Source organism: Gymnoscopelus microlampas, assembly GCF_963454915.1.
Source record: "Gymnoscopelus microlampas genome assembly, chromosome: 20".
Classification (NCBI taxonomy): Eukaryota; Metazoa; Chordata; class Actinopteri; order Myctophiformes; family Myctophidae; genus Gymnoscopelus; species Gymnoscopelus microlampas.
In genome coordinates this window covers 17,709,402-17,737,233 of record NC_139957.1, presented here as the reverse complement: position 1 = coordinate 17,737,233, position 27,832 = coordinate 17,709,402, and the positions used below count along the sequence as shown (strand labels likewise).

Genomic DNA, 27,832 nt, shown 5'->3' with positions numbered 1-27,832 from the left:
TATTACTTCATTTGCATCAAGCATACATTGCTCTGTAATCACTAAAGTCTTGGCCAATTTAAAAAATCACTGAAGAGATTACCAAAGAGATGGGATGCAACATCTTTTTCAAACATAGGGTGATGGAAAGTTGCAGTGACACTATATCTCCACAAGGGGGATGTCAATCTCTAGTCCCTGTGGTTGTCCCCTCCTCTCTTTCATTCCTAGCCACTCCTCCTACCTAGTGAATATTCTCCTTCCTTTGTGGTGAGAGATGTTGTACATACATCCAGTGGCTGAAATGGATAATAATATTCCCCTAGCCCACACCTGCTCTCCCTTTGAGTTCTCCTTCTCTCTCTCCCTCTCCCCCACACACACACACACACACACACACACACACACACACACACACACACACACACACACACACACACACACACACACACACACACACACACACACACACACACACACACACACACACACACACACACACACGTTCACACACGTACACGTGTATGTTTACATAGACACGGTATAAGCGTATTTGTCAAACCGGCATGTCAAAACACAATACTCTTTCACATCTCATTCACAATAGCTTTGTCTGAGCCAACATCAGCAAGAGTGTGATGGTAAAAATGAACAAATGTACTTTTGTTATTATATTTTGTTTTTCATTTACATTAATGTGTGAGAGAGGCCCAACAAACCAGCCCTTGTAAGCCTTGAGACAATAAATATTATGGGAGTATTATATAGAGGTGGTATTTTTCACAAAGTCTAACACAAGTGGATGCAGCAGGAATTAATTGTGACAAAGAAATGCCAGGTGTGTGTGTGTGTGTGTGTGTGTGTGTGTGTGTGTGTGTGTGTGTGTGTGTGTGTGTGTGTGTGTGTGTGTGTGTGTGTGTGTGTGTGTGTGTGTGTGTGTGTGTGTGTGTGTGTGTGTGTGTTGCTTTTTATCAAAGCAAAATGTTGTATTTGAGGTTGTTGTGTACGTTGGTATGCTGCAGTCAGGCCTCTGTGGCTTCTCTGTACTTGTGAGTGCAGGTGATTTCACTGATGTTTGTCAGTTCTCTCCACATGGGAATGCCTCTGAGTTGGTTCATTTGTCATTTGTCTTAAAGCTATATGTCTTAAAAGTTGTTAGTTTTGTTAGGTGCAGGGCAGATTTGAAGTGTGTGTGTCTACAAAAAAAGCATCACAATCATTTGGAATTGCTGATGATGTGATAATCTAAAGAAAGATTGAGGGTCATATCATATGCTGACAATGCTAATGTTTTCTTTTCTGTTGTCAAAGAAGAGAACACATTCTGATGGGTGGGCGGGAAATGTTTTTCTTACCTATGTGTAGGGATGGAAAACTGATTTTTATTTTTTCTCTTTTTCTGTACCACAACCACTAGCTGGGATAGATTAGATACACTCTGAAAAAGATCGTAATGTCATTATGCATTGCTGTCAACATACTGTACATGATTGCTCGGATGAAATTATAATTGGATGTTGCCTAAACACGTTTTGAGGAAAATGCAGTTTGATGTCAAAAGCGTAATATTTGGCTGTTTTGGAATTTCGTCAGATTGCAATAAAACTAAGTCTTGGCTTTCATAATTCGTCGATATTGCTGCCCAATTTAAATCAGAAACATAAGTCTTGAAGCCTTTAAATGTAGCATGACATGCTAGTGGAGGCACATTTTTTCATATAACTCATTTATGCTTTAGGAAGTAGTCGGCAAGACTTTCTTGGTTTATTATTTCCTTCTAAAAGGAATCTGTGTGGATTGTCTTCATGCCACAAGAATATAATCTATAAGGAAATAATTAACCATGTTAAATGCTATAATTAAGACCTGCTTCGGATTTGCAAAGATTATTATTTCATATAATATACTCATTAAAACCCTTTTTCTCAAAAAGAGGCTGGTAACGACCTACTGTATACGCAATGTGATGTTGTACAATTGATCTCAGTAGAGCAGGTGAGGTCACATATTCTGTTGAAAATGTATAAAAATGTGCCAGTGTTGCAGAGAATAGAACAACAATTATCTACACAGCATGTTCAGGTCCCTTGTCTGCCCTACTGAAGTGCCCTTGAGCAAACACTAAAGCACTAATAAGATCCATACTGAGGGTGGTCAGCAAAGGCATCCAATAAATAAGAAATACAAATATTTTATTTAAAAATTATAGACAGATGTGTAGACAATGCTACATTATTTTAAAGAGTTTAAAGACTTATGGTCTTGTGAGAAGAAATCACACTCATTAAATAAATCACAGGCTGGTTTCACCAACATAGATTAAGCTTAGTTCAGGTTAAGATTTCAAGAGTTGCTGACACACAACATCCACTGATTTCTATTTAATTTTGCCCTGTCTTTTACCTGCATTTTGTGTTCCTGATTAATGGTAAATGAAGCTATAGCTCAGGCAACTAAAAGGCCAAGCCAAGGATCAGTTATCTTATCGTATGGTATTAAAAACACTACAACTAGGTTTGATGTATTATATGTGAAACAGCTCTCTTTTCCAAAAGTCTGCATGTATGTTGAAATGATCACCATATAACACTTGACAGTGTATCGGGAACATAATTTAGGAAGCCACCTGAGTTCTGTTTGTCATTAACTTAGCTGTGTGTGTGTGTGTGTGTGTGTGTGTGTGTGTGTGTGTGTGTGTGTGTGTGTGTGTGTGTGTGTGTGTGTGTGTGTGTGTGTGTGTGTGTGTGTGTGTGTGCGTGCGTGCGTGCGTGCGTGCGTGCGTGCGTGCGTGCGTGCGTGCGTGCGTGCGTGTGTGTGTGTGAGAGAGAGAGAGTTCAGTCTTTATGCTGTTTAAATGCATTAAAGGGTGCAGCAAATGTGAATTTCTTTGTTTCTCATCAGCTACGCTTACATCTAACCTTTTGTTTAATGTGCACTGAGGCAATGATAGCCTACTGTATGTTTTAGGCAGAAGCAGTCACCTATACTGTAACTAAAACATCCCAAAAGCGACACTTCCAATAGCTTTAAACTTAATTCAAACTTTGTCATAGGCTACATATTTTTGATTATTGACACGGGTGACAGTTGTATGATGAAGTATAAACTATTGAATTAATAAATTAGGCTTTATTATGTAGTCTCTCTCTCTATCTCACTCTGTAAGTGTTTCATTTAGGCCGAAATCAATTAAAGTCCTTATTTTCCTTATTTTGTACTTTGTCACACAATGGTGTCGCCGAATGTAACCAATGAAATATGGAAATTCGGCTTTAAAAAGCTTTTATTTTTTTTATAATCTCCAATATAGCTATGTTACGATTTGTCACATACTCATCACAATTGCAGAAGCATTAAGCCAGATCCTCCAAAATATGGGGTCCAGCAATCACCATTACAAGCCTCATAAGTATATGTTATGGTCTTTACAAGCAACATCTCTGTATTTCCCTTATCTACACCTACATGTATACACAAACAGTTTGGCGATAAAGACAAGTACATAAAAACAACAACTGAGGCTACATGTACAATCCTGACCTGATGCAAATGTTGAGATGGTTGACCTGGGTTGGAGTGACAGCGTAGTCTTACATTGATGTTGACACTATTGGTTGTTTTTTTCACTGACCTCTTTCTGACTGTGCCCTAACACCCCGCAACTGACACTGATTCGCCCACTGACATAAACATACTTGATTTCTGTGATACACCGTATTGCATCACACAGTGGAGTGTGTACAGAATGTCTACCTTTACAAGTTGGAGCTGTTCTCAGAAAGCTGTATATCCTACTCTACATGATGTCTTACCACAATGTTTTTCTGGGTGTTGGTTCACTTATCCATTGCTGGGCTGAAATTCAATCAAATCACACAGTACAAATCCTCAGTTAGTTTAACTCTGGGTTAAAGTAGCATGGAAGGTTTTGCTGTGTACATGTGTCAGGTGACTTGTGCACTGGAGTCTCTTTTCAAAAATTTTAAGGAAAGAGCTACAGAGTTGGTTAATTAGTTTTAGATATTCTAGTTTTGTGGGGTGTCTGTTACAGTGAAGGTTGATTGAATTCCAGCCACAACGCGTGAGTGTACACACACACACACACACGCACGCACGCACGCACGCACGCACGCACGCACGCACACACACACACACACACACACACACACACACACACACACACACACACACACACACACACACACACACACACACACACACACACACACTGTCTCATTAAAGTCACTGAAAAAGTGGGATTATTTTTATTTATTGTTTGTTATGTTGATTGTTTCTTACTCCTTGCTATGAATTTTGTTTTTATTTCAGGGATTATGCATGGAAATGAACCTTAAGTTGATTATTTTATTATTCTGTTTATTTTGTTTGTTGGGGGTCAATAACAAAATAAAGACAACTGAAAATCTAAATCATGCTAATGTGTTTAATTGGATGATGGTAAATAGTGCAACACACTATAATGATTATGAAAAGGATGAGCAGAAATTGACACTTGGATCGGGAGGAGATAAACTGTGATTGGCATCGACATGAGCTAATTGCTAATGAGAGGATGATTCGCACATTGACAGTGTTGTTGAGTCACTTTAAATAATCTTAACGCGCTCTTCAAGTTGTACCTTAGTGAGCTTTTAACTTCTGGTCGGAGGACTACAAATTAAGAGCATAATTATTACATTACATGTTAGTGCCTGCATTTGCGTTAATAATCAATAGGCTCTATTCACAGCAGCCATATTATCACTCCCTTCCCAGGTGTTACCAATGATACTAATGAAGGCTCTGTTCCATTTAGTCTAGCACAGTGGTTTCCACGACCCCCATAACTCTGAGAGTGTTCAAATGGAACTAAATGGACCCTTACGGATCCATTTGGTTCCATTTGTACACTCTCAGAGTTACACACCTGTAAGGGGCCATTTGGAAGGTTTCCAGTGAGCCAACATGCCAACAATATCAGCACCCTGACTCTGTTTGACCAGAATGGAACAGAGCCTTCATTAGTATCATTGGTAACACCTGTGAATGTCTTCATAATATGGCTGCTGTGAATAGAGCCTTTTGTTTAGTTCAGTGGTTTTCATCTTTTCATCATTTTACACTCTCAAGAGTTAAAGATCTAATAAGGGTCCATTTGGTTACCAACTCTCCATCATTTAGCTGGGGACCGCATGGAACTCCCCAAGGACCACTGGTTGAGAACCACTGGTTTAGTTGGATATAAAATATTACAAATGAAAAGGAAGCAGTCATCTAAGTATGCAATCTTCACTAAAATAATGATAGCCTACTGGTGACAGGGATTTGGTTGCCTCAATAAGATCAGGTGGCCTGGCCTGGGCGTTTTATCCCAAATTAACGACTATTTAGGATTAATCATCATGCCAAAGCCAGACTGCATTACGTTTATTCAAATTCGTCTTAAGGTTAAGACAGCACTTTCTTATAAATGTGCTTGCTTTGCTTGTGTAAATGTATACTCACTATTATGTCTCGTTTGTCAAAATAGAACAAGATCTACAATGCATAATGTGAAGGTTGTATGTATCTGTTCTTTATTTTGTCAAGCGACACAGAGTACCAGTGATGGAAGAAGTACTCACATGTTTTACTTAAGTAAAAGTATCAATACTGCAATGTAGATATACTGTTACAAGTAGAGGAGTCCCATAATCAAAATGTAGTAGCCTACCAAAAATTAAAAGTAGGCTACTAATTGTGCAGAATGTCCCATTTCACAAGTTCGAAATGTATACAAATCTTTTGAAAATAGCCCATCAACAAGCTCACAATGCGTGGCATGACCATGCATTGTGGATCTGCTATTTTCCAATGGCCGAAATATATATAGGGCTGAAGTGGTTAGTATGTTAATGTAATAATAATCAAAATCTAACTAAAGTTTTCATATAATTGTAGTGGAGTAAAAGTACAACATTTTCCTCTGAGATGTATGTGGGTAGAAGTAAGAGTATTGAAATGTGTAAATACTCAAGAAAGTAAAAATACCTAAAATAAGAACAGTACTTGAGTACATGTACTTAGTTACTTTACACCACTGCAGAGTACCGCAGTCATACCTGTGCTGCTATTAATTTTCCTCCAGCTCCAGGTGTGTTGTGGCTTATGTTTACTGTAGATCCTTTTATTTGGCTTATTTATCTCTTCTGCTCATTTGACCCTGTCTCTCGCTGTCCATGGTCCTGAAAACGGACTGGCTCATGTCAGAGAAAAAGACAATATTTATTAAAGGACCACTTCACCCATTTTCAACCTAATTGGTCGGTCCCCACTGGTGCTCATTATGATATAACCATCAGGCCTACGTTATAGGCTACTATTTAGCCCCCAAAAGCTTTTATCTTGAAGTCCACTGACCGGAAGTCATATTCTTACGTGGGCATGGACTGACGATCGTGTTCAAATAATTTGAGTTGACGGAACACTAGTGGCACAATTGGCTTAGAATAAAGACGATACATGGAGTTCCAATGCTGCGAGTGGGCAGTCTCCTGTATCAGAATAAACGATCTATAATGTTCTTCTCGACACGAGTGAGCAAAAGGACCGAGAGGAGAAGGATGCAGCAAAATGTTGGTACGTTCAGCAGCGACTCTGCGGGATTATAGCTGCAGTGGAGGAAGCCACTAGGTTCAGTATGCAGGGTGCTCCGACCGTCGCTCCCCGCATCGTCAGGTGTACTATGCGCCTGCAGTGATTCAGGTCGCCCCTATGGATCGCTTCAATGGATGTCTTCAAACCTGCTTTGGACGATAGCGTGAGTCCCAAGGCTTCTATTCCTTCATCAGATGACACCGACGCGGATGTGTTTCGCTGGCCGACGCCGGAGCACGGAGCACCGGCTGCAGCGCCAGCCAGCCCCGGTGGTCTGTGGACGGCGGTGTTCGACTATGAGGCGCGTGCGGACGACGAGCTCAGTCTGCAGCAGGGCGACCTGGTGGAGGTCCTGTCCAAAGACTCCCTGGTGTCGGGAGACGAGGGCTGGTGGACCGGTATGATAGCGGACCGGGTGGGCATTTTCCCCTGTAATTATGTCAGCATTGGAAATGGCATTTCGGAGAAAATACGGGACACTTCAGAGCAGCAGTACTCAGATTACTCAGTACCTAATCTGCACCGTGAGTATCCCATTGTGCTGCCATACCAGATAATGAAATGAGTATGTCCCTAAAATGTTGCATTAAGCTCCAGTACATACATCCTTGTTTTTGGTCTGAGAAACCCACATTGAGACTGCTATGTCATGTTGGTAGGCTACTAGGCGCATTGCACTTTAGTAGGCCTGTAAATACCAAAGCATCCTCAGTGAGGGCCATCCTCAGCACCATTATTCATCATATTGCTGCCTGTCAAACAAGGCAGTCGGCCGCGCTCCATCAATACACCCCGCCTTGCAGCTCGAATTTCATTGCACATTGTGCGTCGCATCCTCAGCAAGCCAGAGCAGCCCGGCCCTACGTCACTGCCAGCCATACACATCCCATAGCTTCATTAGGTGTGTGTGTGTGTGTGTGTGTGTGTGTGTGTGTGTGTGTGTGTGTGTGTGTGTGTGTGTGTGTGTGTGTGTGTGTGAGTGAGCCTTTGTCATCATGCTCTACTGAAGCAATGGCATCAATTAGCTTGCTTTTACTGTTAAGCATCCCTGTTCTGGGCACAGATACTGATGATGCTCCACAGCCACTGGAGCTGCAGGAGAGCAATGAAAAGGGGTCAATTATCGAATTGTGCCTCTGAAGAAAAAGCTTATGCTGTTAAATGCCAAGCCAAGGCCCTGGGCTCAGCTAGATCAAGTAGACATAAGCAAAATCTCCTAAATTGTGCTGCACTGGAGCTACATGTGAAAGCACTCTCATTCTGATTGGCCTTTATAAAACAAATTATGTGCCAAATTGATCCTGTGGAAATGCCTTTGAGCATACAGGTCCAGTCTAGTATTTAGTACCCATCTCCTGGTTATTGGTCCATCGAATGTAATATTTGACCAGTGTATTTTAACCACTTTTAACCCTGATAGCAGATGATGTATGTGAGCTACGTAGATTGGCTATTTTCGATGATTATTTTTTTTAAAAGAGAGAGGAAAATAGAGCTTAAATAAGGCTGCATTCTTATGACTGGGATGAGATCCCTAGTTTGGGTGTGTTGTATTACTTCCACTGTCTTTGCTGTCTGAACATTATTTCTATTGCTCATGCTCGGAGGCAGGTGACCTATTTTCACATACCATACCACCTGAAATATTTATCAAGGTCAGTCTGCTTAGGGGCCTGGTAGGAAAATATACAACCTGAATGTATGCCTATACTAAGTGTACAGACAAAGCGCAGACACTGAGCCGGCAAGTGGCAACATGCTCTCGATTCATCATACAGTACATAATAACTGACCTTGGACTCAAGCACTTAGGATAAATATCTATCAAGCAACGTGTCTCTCATTTTGACTATCTTGAGCAACCATCAGCTGGGTGAAACTGAATTTGCCCTGCAGGATCAATAAAGGTCTACCTTTTCCTGTATCTCTTCTCGCCCTCAGTGTTGGAGATCAACTTCTCAGAGCTCACCCTTGAGGAGATCATTGGCGTGGGTGGTTTCGGCAAGGTGTACCGCGCTGTGTGGCGTGGCGCGGACGTAGCCGTGAAAGCGGCTCGCCGGGACCCTGATGAGGACGCGGGCCAGACCCTGGAGAGTGTTCGCCAGGAGGCCAAGCTGTTTGCCATGCTCCACCACCCCAACATCATGGCCCTGCTGGGCGTCTGCCTGCAGGAGCCCAACCTGTGTCTGGTGATGGAGCTCGCAAGGGGCGGCCCCCTCAACAGGGCCCTCTCTGGGAAGCGCATCCCACCGTGCACACTGGTGGACTGGGCTGTGCAGATAGCTCGTGCCATGCTCTACCTCCACAGCGAGGCCATTGTTCCCATCATTCACAGAGACCTCAAGTCCAGCAACAGTAAGTCATCTGTGTAGTGTATGCCAATGACGGGTATGGTGGAATGCTCTGCTGGTGGCGATAGCCTATATGCAAAGTCATTGTCATTTTTGTAATCAAATTAACAAGATTTAGAATCAAAACAACATGACGTGCAACAACATGCATAACCCAGAGCTAAAAAAGGGTCCCATGTTTTTGTAAAGGCAGCAGGGTGGCCTAGTGGACAGAGAGACAATTGCAAAGGGGTGTAGAAAGGAAAAAGCAGTTTGCATGTATGTTTGTGGGTCTGTTGTAATCTTGCATTTTACTCTGGATCCCCTAAATCCCAAGCCTATTACCAAGGATTTGTCCAGTCCTCTGCCCCAGGCTTCCTATTGGACGCTCAACAAACATATGCTTGTTTGCCACTGGTCTATCCTCCAGTGATTAGTGGAGGCCTTTGAGTACAATTGACTGCTTTTGAGTGTTAAGCCAATCTAACTAGTTGACATCCTGGGCACAGTGGCCCTTTTATTTTATTTTATTGTATTATTAATAATTATATTATCAATCATTATTATATTATTGTTATATTATGTTTATTGGAAGTCAGGCACAAAATCATTGTCATTCACATCGACATGACTACAGTGGCCCTTTTAACATAACGGTAGATAAATGTATAAGACAATGTAGCTCTCAAAACCACAATATACAAACCCACTCGAGCATCAAAATGAATGGATGGATCCAGTGGTGTCCGAGATTAGCTTCACACAGGCAGACACACAGATACACGAACAGGGGCACAAACAAAATCTCTGCCTATCAGCCTGGCAGTGATCATTAGACCGTAAAACATTAAGTGATAAATAAAAACATTAACATTTTGAATATAGATAAAGCTTAGGTTTTGCTTTAATGCAGGATACTTATTACTTGGTTAAATGTATTTGTTGATAATCATATAAACTAAAGCTATAAGAATAGAAGAACAACAATTCTTCCCCTTTATGTGTCAGTATGATTGAACATTAAAGGGGGTGCAGCTTTTCAGTAAACAGAAAATACATTTTCAGGTTGGGATACCAATTTTATCCAATCAGGAGAGAGAGCCCCACAAAGATAATTTATTAGTTCCAATTATCTCTGCTCCTTTTTTCCCCAGCACTTCAAATTTCACTTGTTAATCCTGTATCCCATGTACAGTAAGAGTTCTCTCTCCTGATTGGATAAAATTTGTATCCCGACCTGAAGATTTATTTTCTGTTTAGAAAACAGAAAGAGCTGGAGAGACAGGGAAACTGACTGAACAAATACTATAGCAGCGGTTTTCGAGATCAGACCCACTTGAAACAAACAAGGTCAACAGTGTGAACAGAGCAAGTTTATTTAGATGATCAATCAAATCGATCAATCAAATCCGATTTTGATAAACACATAGATTGTGTTTCGGATTGGATCAATGGAACTGAAGTGTATACTTCATTTTTAAATTTAAATTTTTCTTTCTTTAGAGTAGCCAATTATGTTTTACTCCTTTTTCTCCCCAATTCAGTCGTTATGCCAATTAATTCCCTCACACACATTTCTGTGTTGTCGCTGCTGTATCGTACTGTCACACCTGCCAGTGAGGAGCCCCCACCGGGAGGACGTGCGGCCTTCGTCCTACTTCTCCCGCCCAAGGCTCCCTGCTGACAGGTGCTGCCCCAACCCGTAGGAGTACGTGCAATGACCATTATCACCCTCCCAGCTTCCCTCCCCCGAACACGAGCCAATTGTGTTCGCATAGACCCCCGACAAAGCCGGATACCCCGGTGGATTCGAACCACCCGGGCACTGTGTATATACTTCATTGACCGGAGTTCCCCACCCAGCGTTCTATTCTTGGCCTAGTTCTTTTTTCCCTCCACACCAAATCTCTTTGTCTATCTACAAGCTCACTACGTGTTGTAACACAATGCATTGTAAGCTTGTAGATGTGATATTTTCGCTGAATGTTCGCCAATTATGACATGCCCAGAATGGGGATGCTAGTGGTTAAAGGTAGGGTAAGTGATATTCTTTGGTTAAAACAAAAAGGTTTTGTATTAAAAGGTTAAAGCACGATATTCTGATTGTAATCATTGCTAGTGTTTGTTCAGTCACAGGGGTCTCCCTGTCTCTCCAACTCTTTAATAAACAGTACATACATTTTCAGGTAGGTGACAACATTTCAGCCAATCAGGATAGAGTACCCATTTATCAGCTTCATTTGTATAGTGTTCCAGTTCCAATTTTGTCTGCTAATTTCTTTGTGTCACCACTTCCAATTTCACTTGATAAAATTGGTATCCTGACCTGAAAATGCATTTTCTGTTTAATAAAGTGATGGAGAGACATGGAGACTCCTGTTACTGAACAAAACCTTTATAGCAATGAGTACTATCAGAATATAGAGCTATTTAACACTTATTTTGACCAAAGAAAATCACTTACCCTACCTTTTTAAGTTCCTATTTAATGGTATCACAGTCATGGCCCATTTCTCAAGGTTTTAAAGACAGAATACCATGACATCTTTTTAACATTATTATTTTTTAAATCATTGTGTTTTTCCAATGATTTGCAATGCCAGCCCACAGGTTGGGACTCGCTATTTAATTATTACTTGAACCAAAAAATATCACTTCCCTTTAAATAGAGTTATAGTATTGTCTCCTTCCATTTAAGCCTCTTTGGTTTATTTACCACGTTATCAGCTTGCTCTGACTGTTGACAGCAGGGTTATTGTGCTGACAACGCGTTGTTTTGGTCTTGATCACTGTGTTAAGGTTCGGGTACACTACTACTCAACAATCGTCGCCATTGTTTGTGGTTTGGGTGAAATAGGCTCTCTCCCACAGTCTCCCTCCTCCCTCCCTCCCTCTCTCTCTCTGTTGTGCTGACAACGCGTCGCAAATGTCCAGGCCATATGTGGACATATCTGTGTGCCCGCTACAGACACCACCCATCCACCACAACTTGAACTTTATATAGTAGATTATGAGCACACACAGGACTGCAGTATTCGGATCTAGTGTTTTGCATTAAAAAAGATGGAACCCTCCTTTAGTCTGTTACACTTTACGAAGCCCTGTGACAGAGGTGTGGCTATTATTCCATATGCTGTACTTGTGCATACCTGCAACTATGGTACAACATCTAATCAACACCTGTAGCTAGAGCGCGTCTGCTCTCACTGGCTTCAGTAGCTGTCTGTAAAAATCTGTATTTTAGCAACATGCATCAAATCCTTGGAATCATCAGACATGTATTTCTGCTGACGGTGGAAATGTGGTGGAGAGCTGAGCTGGGTTGGTTTTTTTAGATTACATGTGGGGTAAAACAAGCTTATGAGGCAAACTATTAATCTTCACAGTGACAAGAACTCAATGCTTCAAGAACAGAGTTTTGTGATACATAAAAAGCGAAAGTCCTTTCTGTTAATTATCTTTTTTATATCTAATAATTTCTGTAATTAATTTAAAAAAAATTGTGTTTATATCTTTAGAGGGCAATACTTTTGGGTAATTAACCTCCACCCTTTTCTGTGACCCACCATGTTTAACCTAACATCTGCCATTTGGTGGATGCTTTTGTTTTGTGCATGCAATTGTAGCATGGGTGGCCCCAAGGGAGGGATGGCAATTGGCAACCCCTAACCATGGACAGTTTTTTGTGCCATGCTCTTCCCATTGGGCGACACAGAGCCAGGATTTCCTTGCACCACATGTTGGGATTTAGTTTCTTTGGAACAGTAACAGCAGAGCCGCATGAGCAGCAGATGAAGGGTCCCTTGATGTGCACCACAGCTTGTAGACACACCCTCCCTACTGGGTAAAGCCACAGCAGATGGCCTGGCATTGTACAGCTGAATGGGGGAGCCCATGTGGTTGGGTGGAGAGAGCAGGTTTTGCTCTTGTGCATGGATATTGAGGTGTTTTCTACAGCCTACCCCTGCAACAGGAGTGCCAAAGTATGCTGTTTTCTGCACTTACAGAGCAGTATTATTAGAATGGCTGTATTGTTTTTAATGTATTAAATTAATTCCATTCATTTCATGTCTAATCTGTACAGTTGAATGGGGAAGAGCATGTGGTTAGGTGGTAGAGCTTCTCTTGGCTGTATTCTAGTGCCTTACTGTTGCAAAAGGGTGTACCACATTTGTTTGCAGTTACACTGTGGTCTACTGACTGGGGCTGTTAGCATTGATCAAGTCCTGTATTTTTCATCTGTGCTCTTTTCTGTGTCTTAATGGCTCACTGTTTCATGGTTTCCGCTCTTGTTTTTTTCTTTCTCTCTTCTTATCTCTCCTGCTTTCATCCTTCCAATCCTTTCATCATGGCCTCCCACCAACTGCACCCTGTTTTTGTTAATTTCCCATGTTGTCCCATCTTTGCATTCCCACATACATTGTTTTCACCTCCATGGTCGGATCCTGCCCGCTGTACTACTCCCAACATTTCAATCCATGGTCCTCATCACCCTTCACCCCCCATCCTCCAAACTGACCACCCTCAACCACCCTCAACCTCTGCATCACCCCCCCCCCCCATCATGATCTCCTCTCCTTCCTCTCTTGGATGCTTTGTATACCACCAGTACTAATCCTTGAGAGGGTTGAGATGGACGACCTTAGTAACAAGACTCTGAAGATCACAGACTTTGGCCTGGCGCGGGAGTGGCACCGTACCACCAAGATGAGCGCCGCAGGCACCTACGCCTGGATGGCTCCCGAGGTCATCCGATCATCCACCTTCTCCAAGGGTAGCGACGTCTGGAGGTGGGCAGAAGGGGGACAGATGCAGCTGCAAACTGCATCTCTTTTTTCCGTATTGTTCAGATGGACCGTTTGTGCAAATACAATAAACATCCAGACATTTGTTTGGTTTGCATTGGTGTAGTTGAGAGACATGTTGATAAGCTAACTGATCACAAGTACAACAATAGGAACAACAGTATTCTTTAAGACACGCATATGGGTTGGCCAAATCTGCCATTGTCTTGGAGGTGCAAACACAGGTACAGCGTTTGTGGGACACATTAGTGATATCTTCTGTGTTTTGTCCTAGCACAAAACTTTGGTCAAGTTATACAGGGACCTGCAACAACTACCATCTTAATGAAAAAGTGAGATGGGATGTCCAAATATACATTTTTCAAGCTCCCAAGCCACTTCAATACGCATTGATTTCCTTCCCCTATTCGCACGTACTAGGATGTGATGTCACTATGGCTAAAGGAATGTCATACAGTGCAGAAGGACAGTGGCAAACAATAGACACTATGCAGTCCTTACCAGCCTTCACACAGTATGAGAAGATATGGGGGGCTTTTTGTCATTATTTATTTGTATGGTAAAATATTATATTTAACACTCATTTCAGTTTTTTCCACTAGAATTCTTTTCATACCTCGTGGTGCTTACTGAATAAAATCTAAACAGATGCAGCACACAGGATGGCATATTGGCACAGTTGGAGGGCAAAACACGTGGTCTGCAATTTATATTTAGGTTAACATTTTTGTTCACTCTGTATATTCAAGACTCAAGTGCCTGTGTAGCAGAGTATCACTGCCTGAATACCAGAACGCTAATATCTCCCTTGGACATGGGGGATTCCTCTTTGGATGATTGGTAGATGTTTGGTCTCCCATGCGGGAGGGTGAATGTTGTAGTGTGGCCCTGCCTGAAGCCCAATATCTCCTTTGGCATGGGGGAATTGCCCTTTGGATGAGTGGTAGATATTTGGTGTCCCACGTGCAAGAACCGGGTTCTAATCCATGTGGTTACACCTGTGTGTCCTTCATATTGAGCTGCATTGTTAAGAGCCGAGCTCAGTCCACAGGGAGAGTTAAGGGAAATGGTATTAACTGGCCAGCTTAGCTATTTCTGACTGTTGTGGGGTTTCCCTCTCTACAATGGGATTAAAGGGTGATAGGTTGAAAGTCAAGGAGGCAGTGTGCAGTACAGCAGTAGTGACAGAGAGGCTAATGTCCTGAGGAGTTTTTATTTTGAAGTTTTAGCTACTGTGAGTTTTCTGTTCTACAAAAACTTGACTTGTTCACAGATCATAGAAACTTCCCTATATGTTAAGTCATGGTAAACGGCATTGAATGTTATTCAAACAAGTGATATTATGGACGTGATCAGTCACCCAGAATCAGTACAGTATGTCTATCTTCCTGTGCATACAGTCTTTACCTATTTCTACTGTTTTGTGCCATACTGTAGTTGCCCATAAGTAGACAACGTGTGCATTCCCTCCATTTGTGGTGGCACAGTCGATCTGACCTTGATATACCGTAGTTGTATATCGGCTGTATCCACTAGTATGCGACTGAGGTCATTTACTCAGCTCATCAACCCTCTCTGTTTGAAGCTGATGTTTTACTAGGTGGAATCCAAAAGCCATGGCATTAATTTATTTTGTTTTAACCTTTATTCATCTGGGAAAGGCCTGCTGGGTGAGCACATGGTTTATTTCAGGAACACCCTGCTTGATGTCCATATCGTTGCTGTCGGTGGGAAACCGTGTATGTCCAAAACAGAACCTTTTGTTCCAGTGGATCCAATGTACTATTTAGTCACCAGCTCTTGTTAATACTTTTCATTGGTTAAATATTTATAGAAACCACAGACAGACTGAACCACTTTAAAGCTGGTGTCCCTATTTTCTGAATTTTGTGAATGTCATTATTATTATAGCTCACAACGCATCTCCTTTTACACATCGCTACTTTTGCATGACACATGCGTGATACAACAAAGTATCGCAAAGTATAACTAGAAAATGTGCTCCTCGGAGCACAAGTCTCCGCCAGCAGACCCGTGCTATTTTAACCAAAGGAAATCACTTACCCTATCTTTAACCATAGTTTTCTAGAAATGTTCTGATTCTTAGATTAGAACATCTAAGGATTAGAACATGTTAGCTTGGCTAACATGTTCAATCAGCCAAGCTAACATGTCCAATGTTAGCTTGGCTGATGGCACTGATGTCACTTCAAAACATGTAAACAATGTTTTGAAGTGACACACCTATTTATAGGTCTCTATTTCGTCATGCGTCTCGCTAGCCAATCAAAGCACACCCTTTCAACATATTGTCACGTGTCACGTGAAGCTTGACCAATGTTAGCTTGGTGGACACACGGAAGGACGAGAATGAAAACATAGTCTCCTGGCGGAGACAATAATAATTGCAATAATTAATGAAAAAAACTAAAAGATGCAATATGGATATATACACGGTTTCTGCCCGACAGCGATGATATAGTATTGCACACGTTCATCTTCCACACAAGTGTTTGAAATCATGCAATCAACAACCTAGAAGTTCATCCCTGGGTGTGAAATGGGTATCTGCTGTCCACAATGTAGCTAGTCTAACTAGTCTAATGTCCACCATAATCAATTATTTGAATGTTCACAACATCTTTTGCCACCCTTTGCTGTTTTTTTTTTAATATGATCAATCAAGCTATGGTGTTCTGCTGTGGGAGTTACTAACGGGAGAGGTGCCTTTCCGTGGTATCGATGGTCTAGCAGTGGCTTATGGAGTAGCTATGAACAAGCTGGCTTTGCCTATCCCCTCAACCTGCCCAGAGCCCTTTGCACGTCTTATGGAGGGTAAGAAGGAAACTTTTACCCGCAATCTTTATACATTTATTGCACATTCCTTTCTGCATGCTCACACTGTGCTGTTCTAAGACTCTGAGATTTGATCTCATCTATTTTAAAAGCCTATCCACTGTCAGCAAGCTACTTTTAAAGCTACAGTACTGCTTCAACAACGTCCTAAGTGATGGACGGCTTAGAGATGCTATTGATGTTTTAGAAGTGTAAAGTACAGTAAGCTTTTTTAGATTGCATCAGAAAAGACTACACAGACTATCTTTTCACTGTATAAAACACTTTGGAAGGCCACATGGACTTTGATTTAAATCTTTACCACAGACTGCTGGAGCCCAGACCCTCATTCCCGGCCTCTTTTCACAAGTATTCTGGACCAGCTCACGGCTATTGAGGAGTCAGGCTTCTTTGAGATGCCAGCAGACTCCTTCCACTCTCTGCAGAACGACTGGAAAATAGAGATACAGGAAATGTTTGATCAGCTAAGGACCAAGGAAAAGGTGGGGGTTGCTTGCTTGCTCAATAGACTGATTTATTGATCATTAATTATCTCCCCCAGGCCAGAGATTGTTTTCACCCCTGTCCGTCCGTGTTTGTGTCTCTGGCACAGCTGGACCGATCGGTGTGAAACTTTGCGCACACACTTCCAGTTGGCCAAGGAAGAACCTCTATGAGACCATGACCATCAAATTGGCCTTGTGGTGGCGCTATGACCGTAGGTCAGTATGACCGTAGGTCATACAGTAAATTAAATTGCGCTGGATTCCATGGCTCATGGTGCAATTCCCCATATAGGGCACGCCCATTTCGGCCTGACAAGATTTTCTTTGCGGGGGTGGAGCTGGAGTGCCTACCTGTAGACATTAAAATTTTGACGCTTAGAGTGCATTTAATTGATTGGATTGACGTAGCGTATTAGGCTTACAGCAACTTTGACATGTTGTTGTAATTGTTGATTTCATCTTATGTTTGAGTATTTATTGCCTTGGATGTGATTTGCTGGTTAGGAGCTGCGGTCATGGGAGGAGGAGTTGAGCCGAGCGGCTCTGCAGCAGAAGTGTCAGGAGGAGGCCCTGAGGAGACGAGAGCAGGAGCTGGCTGAGCGTGAGATCCACATCCTGGAAAGAGAGCTCAACATCATCATCCACCAGCTGTACCAGGAGAAGCCCCGCGTGGAGAGCAGGCAGGGCAAGTTCAGACGCAGCCGCCTCAAACTCAAGGACGGAAACAGGATCAGCCTGCCCTCAGGTACTGTGGGCCTTGCTGTATCACTGATGCTTGAATTGCTTGATTTATCCCTCCCATTTTAAAACTGATGAATTGCACTTTGAGTTGGACATAGTGATCTTCACATCATATAGATGAATTCTTATAATGTGAGGTTTCCCTTGTGATTATTATCCCCTACTCGGGGACCAAGCCAGTTGGGAACGATGTAAATCGGGAATGATGTGAGTGCAATACCTCTTGTACCTGCTGTCAGAGTACTCGCTGAACCTGTTGTTAAGAGTACCCAGTGTGGTATCCTATCCGCAGGCACTGGCCTACTCGGGAACGATGCAGGTCTGATTTTATTATTATTGTGCTATTATTGAATGCTAACAACATTCCTGGTCCTGTTTCAGACTTTCAGCACAAAATCACAGTCCAGGCTTCCCCCTCACATGACCGCCGCAGGAGTTTGCTTGGTAGCAGTTCCAGCCCACCAAACAGTCCTGCAATGCTGCCCCGGCTGAGAGCTATCCAGCGTGAGTAACATTTCATGTTAAAATCAAATCATAACAGAATATTGAATTGAGTTAATTGCATCAAATGTATCTTCACTGTCTTTGGATTTTAGAATAGAATCCATTAGTGCAGTGCCCATTTGACTTCACACTTCACACACTCAACACACCCTCCAAGTGTGAGTGGAGTCGATTAGTTGAACGATTCGCAAGATATGTGAAGGACAGACGGGTAGAGAGACCTTGACTGTACTGTAGATAGACTAGTGCAAGGGCTAGGGGCAACCACCTCTTATTGAACTACCAGGTGATCATGTTGGGCTATTGAGGAGATCAAATGAATTGATCAAAAACAGCCATTATTAATTCCATCATTGTTTGATGTCCATCCCTGGACTAGTGCAATGCCCATTTGGGGCATGACCCCCTAAGAGTGAAGTCGATCAGAAGAGTGGTTCACAGTATACACATGCCCGTACCCGAGCGGTATAGTTATGGAGAACCCCTGATCCGATTGACTTCACACTCAATACTGCACTCCCTAAGGTCCTCAACAGCACATCTGCCAAGTGTTGATCAGATGAGTGGTTCTTGAGATATGCGAAGGACTGACAGACATATAGCACATACATACTATACATACAGAGATTCATGGATTTTATAGATAGATTTCCTGTTATACCGGTAGTACTTAGAATTTGATTGGTTTACAGGACAATACTCAGAGATACACTGCCGGAGATTGTAGTTTAGGCATGGGTTTGGTGTGGTTTTTAGGATAAAGATCTGGAAGGGTAGCAAGTGTTCATTGGTGGGTATCATCCTGCCAACTGATCCTAATCCTGATTCTAATACCGACCAGTTCTAACAAACAATTTAGAATCATTGTAGCCAAAGAATATGAATTTTGTAATCAAATTGAAATGATCTTAATTGGTGTTTAGAATTCAAATGTCTTTCTTGCCACAGAGCATTTTATTTCCACACAGTACATTTGAAAACAATGAAATGTAAACAGACTGTGGTCTCCCAAAGCCCCTACATATAGCATACTGTCTTTTCAAAGTGGAGCCACTCATTCATTATTTATAACTACAACACTTTAATGTTTGACTTAATTCATCTCCTGAATTAAAACCTCTGTTGTTGTGTAGTCACCCCAGGTGAGGGGTGTACAGCCTGGGGTCGGAACACTGGCTTCCTGCAGGATGAAGATGAAGGGGAGAGGAAGGGGTCCCGAAAGAAGGGCCGGGGAGCCCGGGGGTCGGGGCCATACAGGGAACACAGCGCTGATGCCTGGTAAGAACCTCAACTGTAGTGCTTCATATGAGGGTGAACATTGGGGTTGAATTCTATTAATAGAGCATTAATTATCACTTACCTGGGATTCTTTTTTGGGATTCTTTTTCTTGGTAAATATAATTTGAAAATATTATCTACGGAAAAAGATTCATAGTATTTGACTTCAACTGAGTCGATTAAACTGAAAGTGAATTGATCCCAACCCTGGTTGGCATCAAGAACACGTGAGCTGAGCACTTATGGAAATTGAGAAAAGGAGACTAATAACAATCAGGCCTTTATTGGCCATGCAGTGCTACTGGTGTTACAAGACAATGCTTCTGATTGTTTCTTTTAATCATCTGTCAGTGTCAAGCCCCCTCATGAGGGCAGCAGGCAGCGGTCTTGTAGTGCTCCTAACCTGCGGAGGTCACCCAGACACAGTCCAGCCGTACCCGGAGTTCCAAGTCTTGTGGAAATGGGTGAGGAAGAGTGGTGGATTATCACTAATTGAGTTTTCATCAACCCATTTTCTGTGCATTTTGCGCATAAATCCCTGAATGGAAACACTTGAAAATCTTCATATTTCCCAAAAATAAGGTGGATTTCATCGAAAATTGTAATTAAATACGCAAATAAACACTTTCTGTTTTGAGGTAGAAAGCATTGAACTCGCATGACTATCGATTTTGCACAGTTAATAGCTTAATATTTTGTATTAAAATTAGCCTAGATTATAACTAAGTAGGCCTATAGTTATTATTCATAAATTGAAGCCATCTCGGGTTTAACAACCAAACGCATTTCTGAACGCATGTAGGCCTATATGCCCACATTTCTACTGTAGGTCTATCAACAAATACATTCAGATGATAAAATTAGGCTAATGAATGCCACTGTAATTGTGTTCTATAAAGTACACTTTGATAAAAGATCTTAATAACATCATATCTCATCATAATAGTCACCTTCATAAATTAGTTTAATGTGCGCAATTCGCAGTTCCATTAATTAAAGTCTCACACTTATTCTGTGATGCTCTTTGTCCTCATATGTAGAAGTTAATAACTGTATCCGTCTTTGAAACTCGGGTGAAACTTTGATCCAAATAAAGTCTATCATTTTGGGTTTATTTTCAGTCAAGGAGGACCATGGTAACTGTGGGCAAGCCAAAGTGATGTGCATGGCTATCGTTGCGCACAGCGCGGCTTACCCACATTATAATAACTTGGGTGCTCAGGTTGGCGAAAATACGCCGGAATTGGCACTGTACCGGTGGTGAGCGCCGACCCAATTCAATGTCGTTCAGCCTGAGGTTCAGGGAATGACAAGTTACTTAATGTCGTTCATGAATTGTAGGCTACTATTTCCAAACAGACTGATTGAATTGTGTTTCTCTGCGCAACCAGCAGACTTCAGTGGGCTGCACAATGGGCAGTACAGATCAATATTTTCTGACAAAAGGATGTCAAATAGTATGTGTGTCATCTGGCCGGCATATGCTTATCTATAAAGTACACTTTAAGATAAGATCTTAATAAGATAATGTCATCATGACATAATGTGCACAATTTGCTGCTCCATTAATTAAAGCCTCGCTCTTATTCTGTGATGGTTTCTGTCCTCATATGTAGCAATTAATAACTGTATCCAAGTCCAACTTTGATCAGTGCTCCAAATAAAGTCAGACTCCATCATTTTGCGGGGTTTATTTTCAGTCAAGGACCAATGGTAACTGCTTGAAAACAAGTGCTGTGGCTATCGTTGCGCCCAGCAGTGTCCACGTTATTCCTGCATTATAAGTAGCATTATAAGTATTAAACTTAGTTGCTCAGGTAGGTAAATACGACAGAACTAGTACTGTACCAGTGAGTTTGGCCCAATAGACCCCTTAACAGACGATGTCACTCTGATAATAACCAGTATGCGTGCGCAGGCCGGCACCAAATGAAACCCATTCTGTCATGTCCCGCTAGGACGCGCCTCACTAGCCAACACACAAGAGGAGGTTGAATGAACTGAAACCAGCACACCCCGAAAAAATATGTTGGGAATTGATTGCATGAAACAATCACCTGTCCGTCCAGTCTCAATGTTGGTAAACAAATAATTGGTCTATTAGCCTAGTAGTATTATCAGACAGCCTGATTAAAAGAAACGTTTCACAGCCTTTGCACAATTAGAGGACTTGCAGCCCAATGGCCTACCAGGCAGTCCGTGTCTGTATAAAAGAACGCCAAAAAGTAATTCAGGTCCAATAAAATGCCTCCCACCTGACTGGCAAAATAGTGCCACCTACTGCTTATTTCATGAACTATCTCCCAATAATCGCATAATTTTAGTTTCGCATTTAGTTTTTCCGACTGAAACTTTGCTTCATTTTTTCGAAACGTTTTAATGGAAACCCAGTTAGTGTCTGGTGTATCTCCAAATTCCATTTAATTTCCAGGGTTGAGTTGTTGAGCATGCATGTTCAATACCTGCCCACAGTTTTCTCCTGGTCTTGAAGGAGGCGAGAGTGTCAGTCACATTCCCATTCACATTTAAATTAGCATGCCTGGTTTCCTAACATTTTTTCCACTTTTACTCCCATTTAGATCTGTTTGATAATATAATATGTGTATGATTAGTCCTCAGTTCTCTTTACACCCGCGCCCAGCAGACCGGTCCACCAGCATCTCTGTCTGTTAATCTGGACAATTTTAATCTTCCAATTTTATACAGCATTGTATATGGTAATGTTTTGAACAGTATACAACATGGTTTGCTCAGAGCATACTCCTCAGTGAAATGACTCCCACGCATTATAACATCTGCAATGTAATTATTCTGTGTATTCTTTTCAGAGAATGAGGACTGCTGCTTCACTACTGAGCCAGGGGCCTCTCCTGCCCAATCCTACCTCTGCATCCCCTTCCACAGAGAGGCCCATCTCCCTGAAGGTGAGGGAGGGGAGTACTGCCCCAGTGCCCAGGTTCCGGAAACGCCCCCGAGTAGGAAGAGCCCAGGTTCAGCGCGGCGCTCTGAGCTCGTCCTGCTGGGCTGTGGGGCTCTGCTTGCGGCTGTCGGACTCGGCTTCAACCTGCTATCACTGACCCAGCCTGAGGAGAACATTAAACCACGATGGGAGGGCTTCTTCCACAGAACAGGGGGCCAGAGACGGAGTACCAGCCCTCCGACACGGAAGCTGTTCAGACGGGAGAGCCCCCTGAAACCGTCCGTGCCCTCGCTGCCTGAGCGTGTGCCTCCCTCTTTTACGCTGATGTCTCTATCGTCCGTGTCTGACTGTAATTCGACCCGCTCGCTCTTGCGCTCTGACAGCGAGGAGTTGCTGGTCTGTCGTCCCTCATCACCCCAGGCTCGGCATTCTCTGCTGCCTCCCGTCTCACATCTCCAGCTCCCGCAGACCCCTACTGTCAACCCACTGGTCAACACTCACCTCGAGAGTTTCAAACGTAACCCCCGGCAGTCTCTCACCCCAACCCACGTACCCTGCCCTCCGAGTTCCTCACGTAGCTTACGTCGAACCCCCTCAGACGGAGCCATCAAGAAGAGCTGCCTGCCAAATAATCTCGAAACATTACCAGAAAAGACAACATTAGAGAACACAGGTAGAGTTCAATTGAGAGTCTGTCCTCTCTAGTTACTGGTATAGATGCATGTTTGATTAAGCCTGGTTTCATAGCCCCAAACTGGGGCAGTTGCAAGAGGTGGTTCTCTGTTTAATGCCAAACAGAATGAGAGATGATATGACACATCATGCACACATAGATTCCATGCAATCATAAACATTGTGCACGTAGTTCCATAATCAGTTATTCAGAAAGCCTGTGAAATCAAACCGTATTCTGTCATCACTCAAATCTAAACAATGAAAGATAATAGAGATACTGTCTATCCAAAATATGTTAATATCTATTATCTTTTCCTTCATCCGTTTTGACTAGATTTCTGGATTGTCTATGTTGATAGCACGCTTCGCGAGTCCAGAACCACGCCTTTGAGAAAGGTTATTAAGGATGTTTATTGAATGAATAAGAATGGACGAGGGGAAGGGGCTTAGGTTCCGGGGGGGTTGCTGACCCAGGAGTCTTTGGCGAGGAGTTCGTTCGCATCATCGGCACGGCTTCATGAGCGGTGACCCCCAGCAGGAACCTGAGAAGTGGGAGAGAGCGAGAGAGTTAGAGAGAGAGGGAGAAAGAGAAGAGCAGGTAAAAGAGAAACTATGGAGGTGAATGGGGTGGAGGAGAGATAGGAGAGAGAGGAAAAGCATAGAGCATTCTGGGTGGTTTGGGCAGAGTATAAGTAGTGCCCATGATTAGTGTGTAGGGCGGAGCAAAGGTGTGGTTCTCCGCCCGAACATTTGTTGTCCCAACTCCATTTATCATTGGCTGTTATTCTCTGCTTCCCCCAACAGGTGGTTTCAGGGTTTTAAAGGACGACTGTTCAGGGTTACCCCGGTTGCCTGACCCCAATCTGGTGTTTCCTCCTACCCCGCGCCGTCGCTGCGCCCCAGAGCGCCCTAAAACCCTGGACTTCGTGGCCCGGCCACGGCCCTCTCCCCGGGCTCGTTGTGGGGACATGTTTTGGTCCAGAGGGAATGGACACAGTCTGGGAAATGGAGAGTCTCCTGCCAACACCTCCAGCACAGAGACCCCTCCCACTGTGGAGTTTGGCAGAGATGCGGCCGTGCCGCCCACCCCAATGGAGGCCCCAACGCCCTCCCCACGCAAGATCAACAATCTGCTAGACCGGCAGGATGAGGGACAGTGCCGAGATGGCACAGTGCCACTCTGCAGACCAGAGGTCAAGTTTCCCAAAGACTCACCTTACCGCTATAGACCAGGATATTGGTCGTAACTCCTGGATTCTGCTCCTCTCCCCTGTACTGTTAACAGCCCTCATACCTGTTTTCCATTAGGACAACAATGAGGCTTTGGATTAAGACTAGAGTTAAGATTGTTTGCAGATAATTCATACTTTGTTCTGTCATTAAATAAGTAGAAATACTGGATTTTTGGGGTAGATACCAATATTAAGGGAGTACAAAATGTTGATATATCGGCTAATATCCTGCTATAAATGCGCGAAATCTCTGTCCATATGTTTGTGTCTGTAGTTCACATATCTCGAGAACAATCTGATCGACCGATTTCAAACTCGGTGCATGCGTCACCGAAAACCGCCGAGTGGAACTATACGCCCATGTAGGCATATATGGACATCCGGGTGTCCAAAACCACGACCCAACCGATATGGCCCAGATATGGGCATGCTCATATATGGGACTGATTGACTTCAAGGCAAGGACCAGAGTGGGAAGTCGGTCAAATCAGTGGATCTCTCCCAAAAATATTGATAAACCCGCAAATCCCCATATCTGGAGTACGCTGATGTCATCAATATGATGTCATAGACTGGCCTAGACTCCATATTTGGGCATGCTGACACAGAACTCCATATATGGGCATGAAAGGGACACAGACAGACTAGTCTCGCGTAGCCAGACAACTATTCCACAGTCTCCGGATGATATATAGAGTCTGGAACTACACCTCCAGTCCGAGCACGGAAGCTGTCATCTGTTCGTCATTTCCGTTCACGAAAGTATATTTTATATACTGTACTTTATTCTCGAATTTCCATTTCTAATTATTTTTATTTGTATTAGGACAAATTTGCACGACTGTAAAGACGAAACGGAAGCGGGGAGGTGGCGTCACATCCGCTTTATCGCTTGATCCTTTTCAGAGCTTCCGTGCTCCAGACTGTATGACGGAAGCATTTGAAAATTGTCGCAGGCAACAGTCTGGCTCGCGAGACTACAGACAGACAGATACAGAAATCTCCATATATGGGCATAAAAAGGACACAGACAGAGGGGTACTCTGACAATGGGTACAATGGTGGGGCATGCATTAGGGGCATACATTTCCAACTTGCATCGTTCCCGACTTGCATTGTTCCCAAGTAGGCCGGACACGGTCTAGTTCTTAGAATAATGTGTAAAAGGTTTTGCAATGATCCCTCAAATGTGGTGGTACCAAACACTTGTGAAAAACGACAGCAAACTTCACTAGGTACTTAATAATGATGAAAACAAAAAATATATAAGAAAACAAACAGCCACAACTAGAATAGTTTCTACCCCATGCATCTTTTTCTTCATTTTGTTCTGTAAAACAAAAATGATTCCATATCGGCGCATATCGTACAACAACATATATGCCAATACCGATATATCTGTGACAGCCAATATGTAGGCCAATATCAGACTGAAATATCGGCCGGCTCTATAAATAAGTACCACATGGTTGGGGTTTGCCATCAGGGCTAGTCAAATAATGTCAGATGAGTAGACCTAATCCCAGCCAAGAATACAAAATTAACTACTCCTATTGTCGATCTATCTTTTCTGGTGCTATTAAGCCCCACTCATCTAATACATAAGAAGGATAAAACAAACCATGGTAAGTATTTATACATACTGTTATATCCTGGTCTGTTAGTGCACCATAATAACAGAATTGCCCTTTTGTTTGGTTCCTCTTATTTAAAGATGCCCTGTATTTTTGCCATTTGGTTGGGTTTCAATTGAAGTGAACAGATGATGAAGTAATGAAGGGCATTGACAATTTCACATCACTTTTCTCTTTCATTTTAATCTCAAGTTCAAGATTGTGCATTTTATCAAGTGCACTTTTGGAAAAGCGCCATGAATGTAAAGCTGAAGATTTGTCCATTATTGTTTTATAATTATTTACACACTTTCTATGATTATTCATAAACATTCTGCAAAAAACGAAAGAAAACCCCCACCAAAAAAAGGAGAAAAAAAACTCTTTTGTGTTACTTGAATTCATTTATAAGTGCTGAAATTGTTGTGCTATTTGCTAGCAGTTTCTTTATCTTTATCTTGTTTTGTCTTGTACTGGAATCCCTGTTTTGTACCAAACACCTGCCATCACTAAACACGGCTAAAGCTACCCTAATTGAAGGGATGTTAATGTGTACACAGCTGAGCACTTGCGTTAGCGACTCACAGTCTTATAATAATGTCCTGCATTGTCTCAATCCCCTGTATGGTACTGTTAATAAGAATGTCTGAGTAAGGCCGGCGGTCCTGTAAAACCAATGGCTCTCAAATGATTTTTACTTCGGGCCTTAAATATTATGTTGCTGTAGCTATGAAGCCACAGCCCATTGTATCTTTTACCACATACTGTATATCCTATGTCAAGTTATATTGTCTGTGGCCCTTTCAGAATGGCTTGTGTCACACTTTTGGGTCCCCAAGCCAACCAGTTGAGAAACACTGTCCTAAAGTAAAAGGGAACATTTGTATTTGTAAATGATCTGCCTCATGAGCTTGTTAGAGGAGTGGAACATGGATTCATGTGTGTTATCTAAGCAACTGACTGCATGGGTCTTGAATGGCACACGTTTGTAGCAGGCCCTGGTGGCATGTGAAAGTTCATTTTTTGCTTATTTATATTTGTATTAATTTGGTGAATTTAATTTATTGGAGGATTTATTTTTCTATTTATTTTTCTTGCCTTGCTTTTTTACATTTTATTGCTGTCAGATATTTTTCAGATTGTAATCTTGCTCTCAACGTAATGGTTGTATTCATTTATTTATTCAGGTTTCTGTTCTTGGTTTGGGTCAAAATATTATTTTATATCTGGTCAAAGCAGCGTGTGCATGAAGCCTCCAGCTAAGTTTAAAGGCCCATGATTCATTAGATTTCATAACAGCAGTGAGAATAGCCTTAATTCAAATCCAACAGTACTCTACCTTCACATTGACTTTGTATTGTTTTCATATCACTTGTAATTTGTAGTTTTATGTTACTCTAATTTCCTCCAAATTCTCCACGGGGATAAAATGTTTTTTTCTGGAGTAAGCCCATACAGCGAAATATATTTCATGTTTCAAAATTATACGGTACATATACACTCCGTATAGAGAATATAGTTTTGACAGGCCTAAAGATATCAAGATTTTATTGGTAAAATATATTGGTATTGGTTTCCAAAGTCCAAAATATATTTTGAAATACACTTTTTGGCCAGTTATTTATGAAGAAAAAGAATAAACCCGCACACTCATCTGCTCCAGTGTAATTTAATGACAACGTTTCGAGCCAAGGCTCTTCATCGGGTCAAACTGTTATTTATGAAACATGTAAATTTATTTTTATTCAATTAATACATTAGCAGACAACATTTCAACC

At 42.2% G+C, this 27,832-nt stretch overlaps 1 protein-coding gene across 1 annotated transcript; it reads left to right on the top strand.

The window, feature by feature from the left end:
* Positions 1 to 6,745: 6,745 nt before the first annotated feature.
* Positions 6,746 to 24,464, top strand: map3k9 (mitogen-activated protein kinase kinase kinase 9; the record flags this gene model as incomplete). The annotated part of the gene is made up of 11 exons (XM_084045388.1): positions 6,746 to 7,139; positions 8,557 to 8,970; positions 13,555 to 13,735; positions 16,437 to 16,585; positions 16,913 to 17,088; positions 17,596 to 17,836; positions 18,214 to 18,336; positions 19,470 to 19,614; positions 19,966 to 20,078; positions 22,443 to 23,207; positions 24,014 to 24,464. The coding sequence occupies 11 exons, from the start codon at positions 6,746 to 6,748 to the stop codon at positions 24,454 to 24,456; spliced, it is 3,144 nt and encodes a 1,047-aa protein (XP_083901514.1). The 3' UTR covers positions 24,457 to 24,464.
* Positions 24,465 to 27,832: the final 3,368 nt, after the last annotated feature.